The sequence below is a fragment of the Malaclemys terrapin genome, chromosome 2, assembly GCF_027887155.1.
Source record: "Malaclemys terrapin pileata isolate rMalTer1 chromosome 2, rMalTer1.hap1, whole genome shotgun sequence".
Lineage (NCBI taxonomy): Eukaryota > Metazoa > Chordata > Testudines > Emydidae > Malaclemys > Malaclemys terrapin.
In genome coordinates, this window is record NC_071506.1 from 160,645,370 (window position 1) to 160,660,829 (window position 15,460).

At 41.3% G+C, this 15,460-nt stretch overlaps 1 protein-coding gene across 4 annotated transcripts in view; it reads right to left on the reverse strand.

Annotated features, from left to right (window-relative positions):
* MTRR (5-methyltetrahydrofolate-homocysteine methyltransferase reductase) overlaps window positions 1–15,460 on the reverse strand; it is a 119,286-nt gene that overhangs the window by 78,974 nt on the left and 24,852 nt on the right. For 3 of the 4 annotated variants that reach the window (XM_054018112.1, XM_054018115.1, XM_054018113.1), the window contains 2 exons: window positions 11,369–11,491; window positions 3,947–4,100 (listed from right to left, as the gene is read on the reverse strand). In XM_054018112.1, the coding sequence (XP_053874087.1) occupies window positions 3,947–4,100; window positions 11,369–11,491 (277 nt within the window). The remainder of the gene's footprint in view (window positions 1–3,946; window positions 4,101–11,368; window positions 11,492–15,460) is intronic. The other variant, XM_054018114.1, reaches the window with a different exon arrangement.

Consider the following 15,460-nt stretch of genomic DNA (forward strand, 5'->3'; position numbering starts at 1 on the left):
GAGCTTGACATCAGCATCACAATGTCAGAGGCCACCCAGGTTGGTTGGATTGGAGGGCTCAGTGGTCCCACAGTCCAGGTTGCACACTGGGAACCTCGTCACAGCTGCTTCGCAAATTTCTGAAATGGAAACATTTGGTCATTCTGCCATGAGGTTGCTAAGGAACTCAGGAAGTGAGCCTTGATCCCTTCTGGGACAGGAATCTCTGATCTGTAGGCTTCCACAATACATATTCTAATCCACCTAACAATGGAGAACTTGAAAGCTCTGAGTCCCTGCATTTCAGGTGGAAGGACACAAATAGGGAGCCCAATATTCTTGTGGAGTCTCTATGCCTGAGATAGAGCTCAGAAGAGTATTGAAAACCTAAGGTGTGCCACACCTTTTCAGTTGGATGTTGTGTTTTGGACAGAATAGAAGAATCAAACCTGTTGGAAACTATGGAAAGAGGAATTTACTTTAGGAAGACAGGATTCTGGTGGCCTTAGCTCCACCTTATCTTTGTGTAACACAAAGTAAAGTTCCTGTATAGATAACGTTGCCAGTTCCAACACTCGCCTGGCAGACATGACCGCTACTAAGAAACAAGTGTTAATAGATAAATAAAAGGCCAACGCTGAAGTCAGAGTCTCAAAACTAGCGGAAGGTCCCATTTTGGGAATAGCTGCCTGACTGCTGGTGTGGCTTATTGGACTGCTCAAAGGAATGTGGCTATTTGTGGACTGTCTGCCAGGGAGCATGAGGATTTTGCGAATAGCCTGCTACTAAAAGCAGACATTTGACATGCAATGATACAGGACTGAAGGCCTCTGTCCATGCCTTCTTGGAGCAAGTCCAGAATGGTTGGAATCTGTGTTCCCTGTAAGCTACATGGTTGGGCAGCCGCCAAGGAGAAATTCAAGTGCCACCCAGTTGATTAGCAGAGTGCGCACATCCAGCAGCGTGTGTTAAGCTACCCCTCCCCCCGCTGCTTTGCAGCCATGTTGCTGTCCTGCAGCTGCTCCCAGGACCCTCCTGCTGGCTGTACAGAGCAGGGGGGCTGATGTTAGGGTGTCCATCTCCCCCGCCCCTGTACCCCATCTCCACAGAGCAGGGGAGAGGGGACAGCCTGGGTCAGGATGACTCGGAGCTCCTCCAGTCTGAGGTCTAAACCGTGAGTGAGTGCCTTTCTTAAAGAGACAGCGCCTGGTTTCTGAGACTTCCCCGGCAGCCAGCTCACACAGTGTGTCTGTCTGTCTCTCTCTCTCTCTCCCCCTCCCCTCCATTAGAGGAGTAAAGTTCTGGAACAGCCTTCCAAGGGGAGCAGTGCAGGCAAACAACCTAACTCTTCTTTCAGACTGAGCTTGATAAATTTATGTATGATGAAACTGCCTACAACAGCATGTAGCTGATTCGTGACTGCTAGTAGCAAATATTCACAATGGCTGGTGATGGGACATTAAATTGGGAGGGCTCTGAGTTACTACAGAGAATTCCTTCCCAAGTGTCTGTCTGTTGGGTCTTGCCAAAATGCTCAGGGTCCAAATGACCATCATATTTGGGGTCAGGAAGGAATTTCCCCCCGGGTCAGATTGGCAGAGACCCTGGGGGGTTTTCACCTTCATCTGCAGCATGGGGGATGGGTCACTTGCATGTTTAAACTAGAGTAAATGGTGGAGTGACTGTAACTTGAAGTCTTTAAATCTTAATTTGAGGATTTCAGTAACTCAGCCAAAGGTTATGGGTCTACTACAGGAGCGGATGGGTCAAGTTCTGTGGCCTGCAATATGCACGAGATCAGACTAGATGATCATGATGGTCCCTTCTGGCCTTGAAATGTATGTCTGAGAATCAGAAGTGATCAGACAGCAGAGTAAAGTGCAAGACGTTGTTGTTGAGAGCAGGCATAATAAAATGAGATGGGTCGGGCATATAGCAAGGTTCACTGACAATCAATGGACTGCAGCTGTCACTGAGTGGTACCCATGGGAACTGAAACAACCACTCGGCCAACCGCCAAAGAGATGGGAAGATTTTATCATGAAAAGGCATGGCCAGGATACGAGAAGAATGAAAGACGTGTTGTGATTGGTGCAATCTGTACGAGGGCTGAAGGACCGATCGATCAAGGTAATTTCAAAATACCTGTCACGTACGTCTGTAATAGTACAGACAACAAAAAAGATTCCTCCAGGAGCAGAGAGTTAAAGAAACCCTAACAACCCAGTTCCTGTTTCTTTGTTATGCTTTTGTCACGCACCTCAGTCTGGGTGTGTCACACGCTAGGCACATCTTGAGGGAAACTCTGCTCCTCCAATTCTTTGGGTTTTTGTGTCCTCCTCACCATAGGGTTACCAGATTTTAAAGTTCCCAAATAGAGGACACTGCCAGGGAGAAATAAGAGGGGGAACTGCAAGGTGAGTCGAGTTGGAAGTGTTGGAGGGGATATTTAAGGGCTGCTGGATGGGTGTGTGTGTGTGTGTACTGGGAAGGGATATTTGAAGGGTGCTGGAAGGGGTTGTGTGGGACCCCTCTGACTCAGACACCCACAGACGAGCCCCCTGAGAGCCTAGCCAAGGGGCCACACATCCACACCCCTCCCCTCAGAGCCCAGCCACAGGCTCCAACCCGTCCAGCTTTGTTACTGTCGTGCAGAGACAAGCCATATCTGGTCATATTGAGGGGGTACAATTTAAAGGTTCAGCCGTCCCCGGAACAACTCAAGTTATGTGTCTCTCCCCTTCCCCCCCATTACCCTCCGTCTCACCTCTCGGAAAGCAGCAGCCCCTACGTGGAGCTCCCCATGGGGTGCAGCTAGCTGGCTCTGGCAGCTGTCACATAGTGTGGGAGCCTGGCTGCACCATGTGGCCAAGCAAGGCTGGCAAACCTGGGAACCGCAGCCTGCCCACATCTCCCATGCAGGCGCACTGCGAGACAGGGAGTTGGGTTCTGCCAAGTTCAGTGTACCCCAGTGGTAGCCAGCAGCTCTGCAGTACCAATTATATGGGGGAAAATGAAATTCTGTGCAGAACATTAACTCTGTGCAAATTCTGCATTGTACAGTGGTGCAGAATTCCCCCAAGAGCAGGATCTGAGCCTGGAGCCGGCCTCTTATTTTCATTTTCCTTAGAAATTTAGAAAAAAAAGTCTTAGAAATTTCAGAACTGGAGATTTTAACTGATAAGATTTCTAGTAGAAGGAGGGCCTGGAGCCTGTTCTGTCTCTCCCTTCTAGTTCACAGTGTGAAAGACCAAGAGATAGTATAAGGAGTAGGAGAGTGCCCTTTTCCTAAACATTTTAGGCATGCAGCATGGGTATCTGATGCCAGGAAAACTGTGATAAGATGCACATCTTTTAAATCTATATTTCTTGATCTTTGGCTCCACCATAGCTAAGTAACAGTAATACTAACATTAACTATTTACAAATGTCTAACTATTTAAAAAGTAAGGCACCTATCATACTAAGGATCTTGAATGCAAAGAATGCTCACATCTGGTCATGTGGCTGGAAGGAACTGAGGCAGCAACCACTGCCACGCCACCTTTTACAGCCCCATTCTCAGAATGTCCTCAAACACTGAGGGAAGGGGCAAGGAGGAGTGCTCTTCCAGGCATTACTAGTAGAAGGCTGCATCGGTCAAAAGCACTAGTCAGCATATATCCAATATGCCAAGAACACTCAAAGAAGAGCACAGATTTAAAAATTGCAAATGTAATCTTAGTAAAATAGTTTGTTTCACCAGGACAGGGCTTCTGATTGTTAGAGATATACCTAGTAAAATCATGGTCATTGTTTTGCACACCCCCCTCCCCGCACCTTCTTTTTAAGTGCCAATAAGATTAAATGACCAAATGTCCTAACATTTGAAAAATTCAAGCCAAAATGTTCACACCTATGAGCTTTCATTATATTTAAATAGGCAAACAAGCATTATTTCTTGATTAATAGTGCATTTATATATTACCTTTCTTTTTAGTGGCTTGTTTAATCTTTAAGCAAACAAAGCACTCTTTCCTTTCTGAAAGTCCCAAGAGATGAAGAAGTTCTTGCACCTCCCTGGCATTGTTGGGGCATATGACACAGAAGGCATCTCCAGGTTGGTAGCAAAATGTTGTTTTCTGTTATAAAATAAAGATTTTTTTTCTATAAAGCTGTGTAATAAACCCTGGCCCATTTTCTCCACACTCATAAAACAAAATCTTGCTGTTTAACACTACACCATCATTTTATATTTTTATTATATTTGGCCCTGGTACATCAGAAATCTAAGCATGTAACCTTTTATTTTTAAATTTAAGCTTTCTACTTAGGAAACCTAGTCTCTTACAGGTCAAAGAGATTTTCAAATATATAATAAGCCCAGTTAAACAGTTTATGAAGAAAAAAATGTGTTTACAAGGAGATTTGTTTATACAAGAGGCCCCGATTCACCATTAGCTGTGTATATTGTTTTTCTATTTCTGGAGATTTAAATCAATATTAAATCTTCATGGTGAACAATTTACATAAATTTGTTACCATTAACAGAAAATTAGCAGGTTAAAATACTTCGGTAAATGGTGATTATAATGATATACAATTATTTCCTTTTCCTGAGAAAATTAGCACAAGTAAGAGAAATTCAAAGAAAATTAAACATAAAACTAGATCTCTGAATAAATAAGAGGTTGTAGTCTCTTTATTTGGCTGAGGTGCATGATGTTAACTGATGACTTATTACTAAGCAAAGTATCAGAGGGGTAGCCGTGTTAGTATGGATCTGTAAAAAGCAACAGAGTCCTGTGGCACCTTTAGGACTAACAGATGTATTGGAGCATAAGCTTTCGTGGATGAATGCCCTTAAACCTTAAACCTTTTTAAAACATTATAATAAAGGCTCAAATTAAATATATACTCCACATTAAAAAACATAGTAAGAGGACCAAAAAAGTACCATCATGACTAAACAAAGTAAAGTAAGTGGTTAGAGGCAAAAAGGCATCCTTTAAAAAATGAAAGTTAAATCCTACTTAGGAAAACAGAAAGGAGCATAAACTCTAGCAAGTCAAAAGGTAAACCATAATTAGGCATGCTAAACAAGAATTTGAAAAACAACTGACCAAAGACTCAAAAAACTAGCGCAAATTTTTTTTTTTTTTTTTTTTAAATACATCAGAAGCAGGAAGCCTGTCAAACAATTACTGGGGCCACTGAACGATCAAGATGCTAAAGGAGCATGCAAGGAAGTTTTCACTGCAGACGTTGAGAGGAAGATTCCCACACCTGAACCATTCATTTTTTGGTGACAAATCTGAGGAAGTATCCCAGAGTGAAGCATTAATAGAGGAGGTTTTGGAACAAATCAATAAATTAAACAGTAATAAGTCACTGGGACAACATGGTATTCACTCAAGAGTTCTGAAGGAATTCAAATATAAAATTGCACAATGCCTATCATTTAAAGCAGCTTCTATAACAGATAACTCGAGGATAACTAATGTGACACCAATTTTTTAAAAAGGTTCCAAAGCCGATCCTGGCAATTACAGGCTGATAAGCTTAAGTTCAATATCTGCAAACTGGATGAAACAGAATTATTAGACACAAACATGAACACGATTTGTTGTGGAAGAGACAATATGGCTTTTTTCTAAAGGGAAATCAGGCCTCACCAAAGTATTAGAATTCTTTAAGGGGGTTAACAAACATGAAGACAAGGGTGATCCAGTGGATATAGTGCACTTGAACTTTCAGAAAACCTTTGACAAGGTCCTTCACCAAAGACTCTTAAGCAAAGTAAGCAGTAATGGGATAAGAGGGAACGTCCTCTCATAGGTCAGGAACTGGTTAAAAGACAGGAAACAAAGGGTAGGAATAAATTATCAGTTTTCAGAATGGAGAGAGGTAAATAGCAGTGTCCTTCAGGGATCTGTACCAGAACCAGTGCTGTTCAACATATTCATAAATGATCTTGAAAAAGGGATAAACAATGAGGTGGCCAAATTTGCAGATGATATAAAATTGCTCAAGATAGTTAAGTCTCTTTAGAGACTTAAAAAAGAGTTACAAAGGGATCTCGAAAACTGGGTGACTGGGAAACAAAATGACACATGAAATTCAGTGTTGATAAATGCAAAGTAGGACTGTTGATTAATCGCAGTTAACTCATGTGATTAACTCAAAAAATTTATCGCGATTAATCGCACTTTTAATCACACTGTAAAACAATAGAATTACCAATTGAAATTTATTAAATGTTTGTGGATTTTCTACCTTTTCAAGTATATTAATTTAAATTACAACACAAAACAAAGTGTATAGTACTCACATTATGTTATTTTTATTACAAATATTTTCACTGTAAAATGATAAACAGAAGAAATATTATTTTTCAATTCACCATATACAAGTACTGCAGTGAAATCTTTTTATCATGAAAGTGCAGGTTTGTTTGTTTGTTACATAATTGCACTCAAAACAAAACTACACCTCTACCCCGATATAACGTGACCCGATATAACATGGGTTCGCATACAATGTGGTAAAGCTCTGACATGCTGCTCTGAGCAGCATGTTAAGGGTGCTGGGCTGGGGCCAAGGAGTTGGATAAGGGGCTGAGGGTCTCGGGGGCAGTCAGGGGCTTCCCCACCCCATGGTCTAGGAGGCAGGAGCTGTGGGGGGGCAATTTTGGGGGCCCCGCAGTCCCAGAGTGGCCTGAGGGATTAGCGGGGGGGCGGGAGCAGCCCGCTCCACTTCCCTCGCCCCGGCCTCAGCCATGTCGCTCGGGGGAGAGGGTTTGGGGGAAGGGATCCCCCCCGCACTCTCCAGCAGCAGCGGAAGTGGAGCAGCCCGGCCCCAGCCCGCTCTACTCCGCCAGCTCCCAACTGCGGCACTCTGCTTCCCGCCGCCAGTGAGTACGGGGGGCATCCTTTCCCCAACCTCCCCGCACTCACTGGTGGCGGGAAGCAGAGCGCCGCGGCTGGGAGGTGGCAGAGTCGAGTGGGCTGGGGCCACGTTGCTCTGCTTCCCACTGCTGCCGGCGAGTGCCTGTCAGGGAGCGAGATGTGTGGATAGGGGTCGGAGCAGTCAGGGGACAGGGAGCAGGGGGGGTAGGGTAGGGGGTGGGATCCTGGGGGTGATTAGGGACAGGGGTCTCTGGAAGGGGGCGGTCAGGGAACAAGGAACAGAGGGGGCCAAAGCAAGTTCGATATAACGCGGTCTCACCTATAACACGGTGAGATTTTGTCTCCTGAGGACCGCGTTATATCGGGGTAGAGGTGTATGTAAAACTTTACAAACTACAAATCCACTCAGTCCTACTTCTTGTTCAGCCAACCGCTCACACAAATAAGTTTGTTTACATTTATGGGAGACAATGCTGCCCGCTTATTATTTACAATGTCACCTGAAAGTGAGAACAGGCATTTGTATGGCACTTTTGTAACCGGCATTACAAGGTATTTATGTGCCAGATATGCTAAGCATTTGTATGCCCCTTCATGCTTCGACCACCATTCCATAGGACATGCTTCCATGCTGATGATGCTCGTTTAAAAAAAAAAAAAGGGGGGGGGGGGTAATTAAATTTATGACTGAACTCCTTGGGGGAGAACTGCATGTCTCCTGCTCTGTTTTACCTGCATTCTGCCCTATATTTCATGTTATAGCAGTTTTGGATGATGACCCAGCACATTGTTAATTTTAAGAACATTTTCACTGCAGAGTTGACAAAACACAAAGAAGGTACCAATGTGAGATTTCTAAAGATAGCTACAGCACTGGACCCAAGGTTTAAGAATCTGAAGTGCTGTCCAAAATCTGAGAGGGAGGAGGTGTGGAACATGCTTTCAGAAGAGTTAAAAGAGAACCACTTCAATGTGGAAACTACAAAACCCGAACCACCAAAAAAGAAAATCAACCTTCTGCTGGTGGCATCTGACTCAGATAATAAAAAAAAATGTGCCTCAGTCCGCACCGCTTTGGATCGTTATCAAGCAGAACCTGTCATCAGTAGGGACGCATGTCCTCTGGAATGGTGGTTGAAGCATGGAGGGACATATGAATCTTTAGTGCATCTGGCAAATAAATATCTTGCGACGCCGGCTACAACAGTGCCATGTGAATGCCTGTTCTCACTTTCAGGGGACATTGTAAACAAGAAGCGGGCAGCATTATCTCCTGCAAATGTAAACAAACTTGTTTGAGTGATTAGCTGAACAAGAAGTAGGACTGAGTGGACTTGTAGGCACTAAAGTGTTACATTGTTTTATTTTTAAGTGCAGTTATTTTTTGTATATCATTCTACATTTGTAAGTTCAACTTTCATGATAAAGAGATTGCACTACAGTACTTGTATTAGATTAATTGAAAAATACTATTTCTTTGGGGTTTTTTTACAGTTCAAATATTTGTAATCAAAAATATAAAGTGAGCACTGTATACTTTGTATTCTGTGTTGTAATTGAAATCAATATGTTTGAAAATGTAGAAAATATCCAAAACTATTTAAATAAATGGTATTCTATTCTTGTTTAACAGTACAATTAATTTAATCTCACATTTAATTGTGATTACTTTTTTTAGTCACTTGACTGCCTAAAGCAAAGTAATGCACATGGGAAAACATAATCCCAACTATATATATAAAATGATGGGATCTAAATTAGCTGTTACCACTCAACAAAGATCTTGGAGTCATTATAAAAAAAAAATTAAACCAATAGGGTTAAAGAGCCTACAGAAGTTACTTTAAGGACCTACAGAATTGAACAGACTGTGATATCACTGCAGTAGAATTCTATACTGGCTGTATAGAGTACATTGATAAAAATGCTATCTTTATTTAAACAATATCCATACAATACCACCTAGCTCTTGTATCGTGCTTTTCCTCTAGTTTTCCCTTAGTACAGTCAAGTCATTCTGTTTTTACAACTAGGAAAATAGAGGTAGAGAGTTTAAGTGATATGGAGACACAAAGAAAGTCAGTGTCAAAGCCAGAATTAGACTCAGGAATTCCTAGCTTCCTGTCTTGTGCCCAGATCACTTGACCGGGCCTCATACCTGCTACACAATGCAAGGAAGATACATGCAAGCATTGATTAAGTATCATGGAATATAAGTTTTACCTTATTAGCCAGTGTTTCAAAACATCTTCAAAGTTGTGTATTCATGGAGTCTTTTTGTCATTTTTCCTGGCATCAACTTTTCCCCTCAATTTCCTCATTTCTGGTTACTTTAACCCCTTTCTTTTATTGAAAGAATCTTCCACAAAACCAATCTCACTCAATCCAAAATTAATAGAAGTCACTGTGATATTAATGTGGCTTTAAGAGAATGAACAGAATCTCCAGGATGTAGGAGCTGACAGCTGGAGGAAGCCGTTGGTTTGAGGTTAAACTGAGAGACTGACCTGAGTTCAGATGCTCTGTATATACGTCAGCTATGTATTTAATAAAGATAGTTAATTTACAAGCAATGAATTATTATTAAAGACTAGAGAGACAAGGTGGCTGAGGTAATATCTTTTATTGGACCAACTTCTGTTGGTAAGAAGTTGTGGTGGAAATCTATGAGGAATTTTAGGCCATCTGTCCATGCAGAATGTCCATGGGGTGGGTTTGTGGAAGAAGAGTTTTTAGAGTTTCGCTTGGAGTTGTTTGGGGAATGATTTGATGATATCCTTGAGTTCCTGGGTAAATTGTGGTGTGAGGGCTTCTTTGAATTCTTTCTAGTAGATGATGTCATTAATGTAGTCATCACGGTTGAGGACTATGATGACACCCCCTTCATCTGCTAGTTTCATCAGTATCTGGTGGTTACATCTCAGGGTCGGTATGGCTATCCATTCGGTGGTAGAGAGATTATGGTAGATGTGATGTTTGTGATGTTTCACAAAGCAATCCTCTATGTCTGACCTATAAGTCCTCATCCTCAAAGGAAACCTACACAACACTTTCAGAAGACAAGCCTGGGATCTTAAATTCGTAATTCTGCTAGGCACTAAAAATCATGGACTAAATATAGACACTGCATTTATGGCTTATTACAACAATCTGTAACCCCCTCTTTTTGTCCTCTGACTACAGAGGTATTAATGGGCCTCTCTACCTTGAACGATCTCTTAGAATATGTGCTACCTGCCTATGCTAAACAATCTGTTCCACCTGTGATGCTTGGAGTTCTTTTCCCAGAACTGAAGAAGAGCTTTGTGTGGCTCAAAAGCTTGGCTCTCTCATCCACAGAAGTTGGTCCAATAAATGATATTACCTCACCCAATATCTCTTGTCGCTCTAATATCATTGGACCGACATGGCTACAACAACGCTATATATATATTAAAGACGAGTGGATTACTTGAATATAGAACAACACATGGTACCATGAGTAAGGGAAGTTATAAAAAGAATTGAAAGAAGTTTACAAAAATTAGCTAAAAGTTACTCAGAAGTGAAAAACAAATTTGAATGAAATAAGGAAAGAAGTAAATATAAATATCAGTCACATTTGTATCAAAAGAATTATTATGATAAAGGAACGCATGAACTACCTTATTTGAAACCAAATGATAGAGTACATATCTAAATGGTAGAAATTGGGCTCAGAAAGCCACTGTAACAAAAGACGTAACACCTCAATCTTGTGACGTGACTAATGATGGTCAAGTGTATAGACAAAATTGGAGACATTTGCAATTGTTACCTTCAATTGTCAAACTCAGCTGAAAAAAGAAATTATATAATACTGCATCAAGAGCAGCAAGAAAATGAAAATGACATCATCCCTCTAAGTCATAAGAGCAACTTCAATATTATAGCAAATACAGAAGTTAGATGGTCATTGTATCAAAGAAGACTTGTTAAAACACTTACAGCAAGCAGTTAATTCTGATTTTGTAGACAGACAGAGACACACACACACAAATAAATTTGTGCTAAAAAAATTAAAAGTAGATGTGGTGTTACTGTGTCTTTAAGAAAACGAATGGACTCTCTAGGGTGTGGGAGCTGACAGTGGGAGGAGTGAGTTGATGTCATGTGGGACTGATAGATTGATCTGAGTTAAGATGCTCTGCATATGTTAATTATGTATCTAAATAAAGACTCTTGTTAAATTACTAGCAATGAATTATTAAGACTAGTAAACTAGTTGAATATAAAACACATAAAATATGTAACAACTATTAAAAGTTAGCTTATGTGAGGCCATAACCTCTACAGAATGAATGAGATCCTTTGTATTACAAACAAGATCAATCTCAGTTGACCCACACTTCAACCCACTGTAGAAAGATATTTTAATAATATAACCCAGAAGATTAGCATATAACATCATTCTTAACAACTTTGTTCTCCAATTAATATTTTTTACCCTTTCTTCCACCAGCTGAGGAGGTTTATCAACTTACTGAAATATCAAGTTCTAACAGCAAAGCTGTTTTTACTGCATCTTCCCTAGTGAGCTGAACTGCTTTGGTCACTGGAACATGGAAGACTGTACCATCTGAAATCAATGAGGACACACTGAGTTCCTGAAAACAAGGACATAAAAGTTTAATCTGATTAAATATAACCAATTGTATGGCAACCTACTATATAACATGTGCAAATAAACTCACAAGTAATTAGTAGGACCATTTTCTTTTTCATATTAACATCCTAAAAAGAGAATTCCAAACCACACTGTAAACATGCACTCTTTATACACATACAGTATCTCCCCCATACCTTTTTAAAAAATTCATACCCGAGTACAAACAGGGGCACTTTCAAACCAATTCTGAAGTATAATAAGCCCAAATGGGGGTGGGGAGGGAAATATAGTTTGACAAGTCACTGCTAAAGTGGATATCAAATACAGGTACAGTAGTTTTCTTTTTAAAGAGTTAACTTAAAAGAGCCAATTTAAAAGTGGCAATTATATCAGATACTGTATGAGGAAAAGATGACAGAGTGGCTAACACCATAACTAATGAATGTTGAAAGTAAGAATATAAACCATTTAAAATTATTCAAGATTTAAAAATTAGAAATATAGAATACAACTAGGGTTAGACCAGTAAGCAGCTTATGGGAGAGAGCTTCTGAAGAAGTGGGCTGTAGTCCACGAAAGCTTATGCTCTAATAAATTTGTTAGTCTCTAAGGTGCCACAAGTACTCCTGTTCTTTTTGTGGATACAGACTAACACAGCTGCTACTCTGAAACCTATCTTAAATACAGTTGTATTTGTAAGCCTCAGCACTCTACAGATAGTATAAGAAAAGAGAATCAGAATTCAGGTTCTGTGCACACCAGGAGAGGCAACATGCTCAGCACCCAGAAGGAGGAGCATGCTACACTGTAGCAACCTTTTCTGACTCAATGAAGGGGAAACGCTGACAATTCCAGCCCGCCTCTGCCAGAGGGTGTCCTCAATTAAAGGTGAGGCTCAAGCCCTCATTTCACTCCCACCCATATCAGTGAGCATCATCCACTACCACTGGAGAAGAGTTAAGAAAATTGAAAATGCAATATATACTATACTGTTTTCTCAGATGAATGGGAATTATGTTATCAATTACAGAAGGGCAATTATTGACATCAGTATCCTAAACAACTAATTTTTCACTGTAGTCCACTCCCAATAATAGATGAGGAGATGTCAATGCCAGGAGAGAGAAAGTTGCTTCTGTAGTGAGCCAGCCACTCCCAGTCCCTATTCAAGCCCAAATTAATGGTGTTAAATTCAAAGAGAAACTGCAGAACTAAAATTCATTGGCAAACTACATCCACCCTCATCAAACTGGCCCTGTCAACACTGGTTCTCCACTTGTGAGGTAACTCCCTTCCCTTTGTGTGTCATTATATAATGGCTGCATCTGTAATTTTCACTCCATGCATCTGAAGAAGTGGTGTTTTACCCACGAAAGCTTATGCCCAAATAAATCTGTTAGTCTTTAAGATGCCACCAGACTCCAACTAATTTTTCAGTTTCCTGGCAGTTCCGAATATATAATTTCAAGTCAAACTGAAACAAACATTGCAAAAAATTTCAGTGAACTGAAAAAATCCATTTTGGTTAAACCCTGAATGGATTTTCCACACATTTGTTAAGGGCTAGATTCACAAAAACAGCCAGAGGAAGAGAAGGGGATGTGGTTGTGCCACCCTCCTTATAACTTTTAGCCCAGCCATTAGGGCATTCACCTGAGATGTGGGAGACTGAGGTTCAATTTTCTCCTATGTCTCACACGAAGAAATTATTTGAACTTGGGTCTCACTCACTACAGGACAGCGCCTTAACTACTGGACTATGGTATATTCTGGTGTGTGGGTCTCTCAATCCTTTCTGTTGAAACTGTTCCACTTTGTATAAATAATTTAAAAAATCATTGGAGCAGGAACTTGGGTCACCCAGATCCCAGATAAGTGTCCTGTCCACCAGTTTATATAGTCATGTTCACACTTTTCTTGGCACAATGAGTATTCATTGTCATTATGAATGGGCACCATCATTACCTCCAGGAGCGGTGCCAGGATTTTTGCCGCCCTAGGCAGCAGCACTCCTCCTCTGAGCATTCAGGGGGCCTGGGGTCCTTGGCGGCAGGGGTCCTTCTGTTCCGCGTCTTCGGGGCACTTCGACGGCGGGTCCCGGAGCAAGTGAAGGACCCGCCATCGAATTTCCGCTGAAGATCCGGAGCGGAAGGACCCCCCGCCGCCGAATTTCCGCTGAGGGTGGCAAAATGCCGCCCCCCAAATGCTGCCGCCCTAGGCAACCGCCTAGAGTCGCCTAGTGGAAGCACCGGCCCTGATCACCTCCTCCTCCTTTGTGAATGACATCAGTCCCTCCCCAAATTTTTGTGACCAAAACTATTCAATGAATTGACGTCAACGTCACAAATAATTTCAGGTATACTGAAACAGTTTTCTTTTTCCAAACAAACTATTAGTCTGAAAAATTTCATCTAATTCTAAAGACTCCTTATAATTAAAGCAGAGAAATTAATAATATTCATTTTGAACTGTTAATTCTTAAAAAACATTTTAAATTGCTCTCAGAATGTTTTAGTTCCAGTCATTCAGACTCAGAGTCCAAATAAATCACTAAAGAAGCCATGTACCCAGCCCTGAACTTGGGAGTGGATGAGAGGAAATCCTTTTTTGGTGATGCTAAGGTCTGAGTTGATGGGCTTCAGTAAGAGCTGCCTTTAGCTTTCCTTGGAAGGAAGAGGATGGTTGCTGTAACGCGAGATCTTGGAAAACGCGTAGGCAGCAGGATTACAATAGGGAACCAAGAGGACCCAACCTGCTGAGCAGTTCTAACTGTCCCTGTCAAAAACAACAGTAAAGAAAAAACAGACTTGACTGAAACTTTTTTCCCCTATCCATGCTCTGGGAGCACTGGGAACCATTTGGATTTGACCAACAAATAGCTGAGAAAGAGACACACTAAGAGATATTTAGGGCCCTTCATTTTCGGTTTTTATTTTATTTAATTTTTCCCGGGAATTTATCAGTGTTTATTACAACAACAAAAACAGGTGGAAATGGGTGGAAAAAATATTAATAGTTTGTCTGGGTAAATATCAGAGTTTCTTTTGGTGGACTGAAGGACAGGGGGGAAAATGTATTCATCCTTTTCCCAGGATTTTTTCAGTAAAAATCAATTTAAACTGAAAATGAAGGGGATTAGAGATATTCTACCACTAAACTTCAAATTGCCACATTTAAGTTTTTCGTTCAATACCAAAATTCAAACTTCCCTACGCATTACAGAGAAAGGGCAGAAGTAGAGGTGCGATTCTCAAGGTCTAGATTAGAATTTTATAAAATCCTTTTAAGATTAGAGCCAAACATCTATCAAAGCCTTAAAATAAGAGTGTGTTGAAGGCTACTTTTTTATATCTTGGAGATGCTCTAATTCATTTATTTGTAGCTAATCTGGGTCCCTTGAGCTAGTTTTCTAAACTGTCATGCATGGTAAGATTCCTGTGCTACACTCCAGTGGGTGGCTTTTACCAGCTTTGACCAAGCAGAGCAGTTCCATCCTGTTGCTTGGCAATGTTTACATTTTAATTTAGAAGAATTATCTTTTCGTTATTTTGTTCCACTCAATTGCTTGTCTCAACTCTCCCTTCAGCTTCAGATATGCTGAGCTAGATAAACTCATACTCTGATGTTTGGTAATCACTAAGGGCTAGACTGTCAGATCAGGGCCGTCCAGAGGATTCAGGGGGCCTGGGGCAAAGCAATTTCGGGGGCCCCGTCAATAAAAAAAAAAAGGTGCAATACTATAGAATACTATATTCTCGTGGGGGCCTGGGGCAATTGCCCCACTTGCCCCCCCCGGGCGGCCCTGTGTGAGATAAGTAGAGACAGCATGTTGTTGCACTGCTCCAGGAATAGCCTAGAAAAGAGAGACTGTGATACACACTCACTCAACCAACTCCATCCTCAGGGGAGGAGTAAACTGTGCCTAGTCTATACATAGCATAGTGCATGCTACCCCCATGTGCCAGCA